This window comes from Perognathus longimembris, chromosome 20 (assembly GCF_023159225.1).
Source record: "Perognathus longimembris pacificus isolate PPM17 chromosome 20, ASM2315922v1, whole genome shotgun sequence".
Lineage (NCBI taxonomy): Eukaryota > Metazoa > Chordata > Mammalia > Rodentia > Heteromyidae > Perognathus > Perognathus longimembris.
The window spans coordinates 24439830-24442971 of NC_063180.1; the positions used below are offsets into that span (position 1 = coordinate 24439830).

A 3142-nucleotide genomic window follows, 5' to 3' on the forward strand; every position below is an offset into this window, starting at 1 on the left:
CATATCTAAGGAGCCTTCTGCACCTCCAAAGCACACACGATGGTCTCCGAAACCACGGAGCTGCTGTCCATATCCGGAGAGAAAAGGTGAGCACATGTGTTCACTGGCATCTGTGAGGAACAGGCTGCAGGAGAGCTGCTATGGTTAACACTCTGGGTAAGTGATCACTTCTAGAAAAGGGATTCTGGGTTGAAGCAGGTTGCATGAAAAGTCACAGAGGAAGGATAGGAATGAGCTGGGGAAGCGAAAAGAGCTGGAGTTCTAGGCCTCCCACCCCCAAGCCCTGTGGTTTCTAACTTCCGGTTCCTTCACAGAGACTGTTGTGGTTTATGACAGGTGATGACGAATCCTCATTTTCCAGGTTCTTGGAAGTGGTGTTTTCACATCAGTGACTGTATTATGCCATATTTGCCCAAAATTGCTCACTCTCTGACTCTGTCCTCCGTAGACTGCATAATCCACAGACTAGACACGTTTTACCTTCCTGATAGTTATTTTGGAAAAAAGTCAGTAAAGCATTCAGGAAATGGTGGCAGCCTGCTACCCACTCCTGCAGTCAGTGTGTTAGTGCATACGTGCATGTGATCATGTGTGTATGTCATGAATGTTTCCAGTTTTTTCTTTACTCAGTGATTGGGCTTGGGTACAGCATCTGGGCATGGTCCTTGAGCTCCTCTTGATCAAGGCTATTACCACTTTGAGACAAAACTCTACCTGTGGTTTTCTAGAGCTTAACTGAAGACAAGCATCTCACAGACTTTTCTTCTCCAGGCTGGCTTTGAATGGCGAATAGAAGATCTCAGTTGCCTGTGTATCTAGAATTACAGGCCTGAGCCACTAGGGCCCAGTCGTAGATCTGATCCCACAGAGGAGAGAAATAGAGGTGCCCTTCATCTAGACTTACCGCCACTCCAAGCAGTTTCTCAAGGTTCACCCATTTCCCTGAAAATCCTGCCTCCCACCCCCCATTTTTCATGGATGAATAAAGTTGGAATCCTCTTAATAAGTGAGAGGCAGTGGGAGAATATTTCCATGGGATTGATGTTGGATGCAGAATTTTGACTTCCCTTGGCACTGTGCTTGCCTCAGTTTTCCACACCCAATCCTCTGGATGAGACACAAGGAATGGAAAGAACAGCAGACAGCTATGTGCCTATGGGGGAGATCCTCTTATCTCAGACTGTGGTTGGGATTCTGGGTAATTTCTCTCTGCTCTACCATTATGTATTCCTTTTCTGCATGGGGAACAGAATGAAAAGCACAGACTTGATTCTTATGCACTTAATTGTGGCTAACTTCTTAAATCTTCTGTGTAGGGGCATTCCCCAAACCATGGTGGCTTGGGGCTGGAGATATTTCCTCAGTGATCTGGGGTGCAAACTGGTCTTCTATCTTCACCGAGTGGGCAGGGGTATGGCGATTGCTAGCATTTGCTCCCTGAGTGTCTTCCAGGCTGTCAGCATCAGCCCCGGGGACTCCCGGTGTGCATGGCTGAAGGGGAGAGCCCACAAGCACATTGTCTCCATGGTCTACCTCAGCTGGGGGGTCAGCCTCCTGGTGAACATTGTTTTCCTCATGTACATAACTGGAACTAAAACAGATGACAACATGACTATCGTAAAAACCTATGGATACTGTTCCTCCATGCGTAAAAACCCAGCTGCAGATGTACTGCACATAACCTTGCTCTCAGTACCTGATGCTCTGGGTCTGGGCCTCATGCTCTGGGCCAGCATCTACATGCTCTTCGTTCTCTACACACACAAGCAGAGAATGAAGCACATCCAGAGGACCAGTGTCTCCTGCAGAGCCTCTCCTGAGTCCAGAGCTACCAAAAACATCCTCCTCCTCGTGAGTACCTTTGTGTCCTTTTATACCTGGTCCTGCATCTGTCAGATCTACATGGCTATGACTTACAACCCCAGCCCTGTGCTGCTACATATGGCCGCTTTAGCTATGGGCTGTTTCCCAGCTGTCAGCCCTTTTCTGCTCATGAGTGGTCGCTCCACTCCCTACAGCCTGTGCTTCACCTGCAGGAGGAGGAGGAGGAAAATGGTCCTCCCCTGAGGAACACACAAAGGTTCATTTCTATGTGAAGTTTGTTCACTGATTCCACAATCTCTGCCCCTTGATAAAAGTCTTCTGATAGGAGAATCTAGTGTGCACGAGTGTACATGCCTGTGCCTTTGTGCACTATATTATATTTATGAATGTGTGTTCCCCATCTCTAGTTTGATGGCATAGGAAATGATTTGAATGTTGAAATGTTACATTCTGTAATAATGCTTATTACATTGTGTCAACTTCCTCCTTGGAATCTACTCCATGAAATGTGTCAGTGTCCAGTTACAAGATAAATTGCTTAAACTCATCTCACATGTGTTTTCCTAATTCCAATTTGATTCCTTGATTTTCTTTTATAGTTCCATATGGAATGAAGCAAACCATTCTTGAAGCTCCTGTGTTCAGAAGCAGAAAGCAGTTGGAAAGAAAATAGCGGCTGGGTGCTGTTGGCTGACTGGTGCCTATCATGCTAGTTACTGAGGAGGCCAGATCTAAGGATCACAGTTCAAAACCAGCCTAGGCAGGAAAGTTTGTGAGACTCTGATCTCCAATAAACTACTAAAAACGCTGGAAGTGGTTTTGTGGCTCAAGTGATAGAGTGCTAGCCTTGAGCAATAGGAAGCCAGGCACAGACCCCAGGCCCTGACTAAAAGCTCCAGGGGTGGCACAAAGAAGGAAAGGGAGATAGAGAAACAGAGAGACGAAACCGACAGGCAGCAACAGCCAAGAAAGAAGGAGGAAAGAGAGGGAGGGAGAGAGGGATGGCCCGCCAAGAAAGTCATGTGCAAGTTTTGGAGAAGTGCTCATATCAAATAAGAACATTCTGGGTGCGTAACTCAACCAATGCCTAGGAAAGATGTCATTTTACTTCTGTTCCTATATCACACCACTGCCATTTGGTGATCACCATAATGGTGGGCTGATATTGCACCACTACACACAGCTTGTTGTGGCCAGGTTCCTGTTGGACAGTATCTATTTTTTTTCATCGCATCTACTTTTATTAAAATACCTCACTGCTCACTTGCAGGTGATAGTGTCTTGGCTAAGGGACCTTTTCAAGCAGATAGATCTTCAT

The 3142-nt window shown here is 46.4% G+C and overlaps 1 protein-coding gene across 1 annotated transcript; it reads left to right on the forward strand.

Annotated features, from left to right (window-relative positions):
- The first annotated feature begins 1155 nt into the window (after positions 1 to 1155).
- Positions 1156 to 2067, forward strand: LOC125368120 (vomeronasal type-1 receptor 4-like). Its single transcript, XM_048368975.1, has one exon. It carries the CDS (start codon positions 1156 to 1158, stop codon positions 2065 to 2067), a length of 912 nt encoding a protein of 303 aa, XP_048224932.1.
- Positions 2068 to 3142: the final 1075 nt, after the last annotated feature.

Excerpts from the sequence above, each read along its gene's own strand:
- LOC125368120 (XM_048368975.1), top strand. The coding sequence starts at position 1,156 with ATGGGGGAGATCCTCTTATCTCAGACTGTGGTTGGGATTCTGGGTAAT.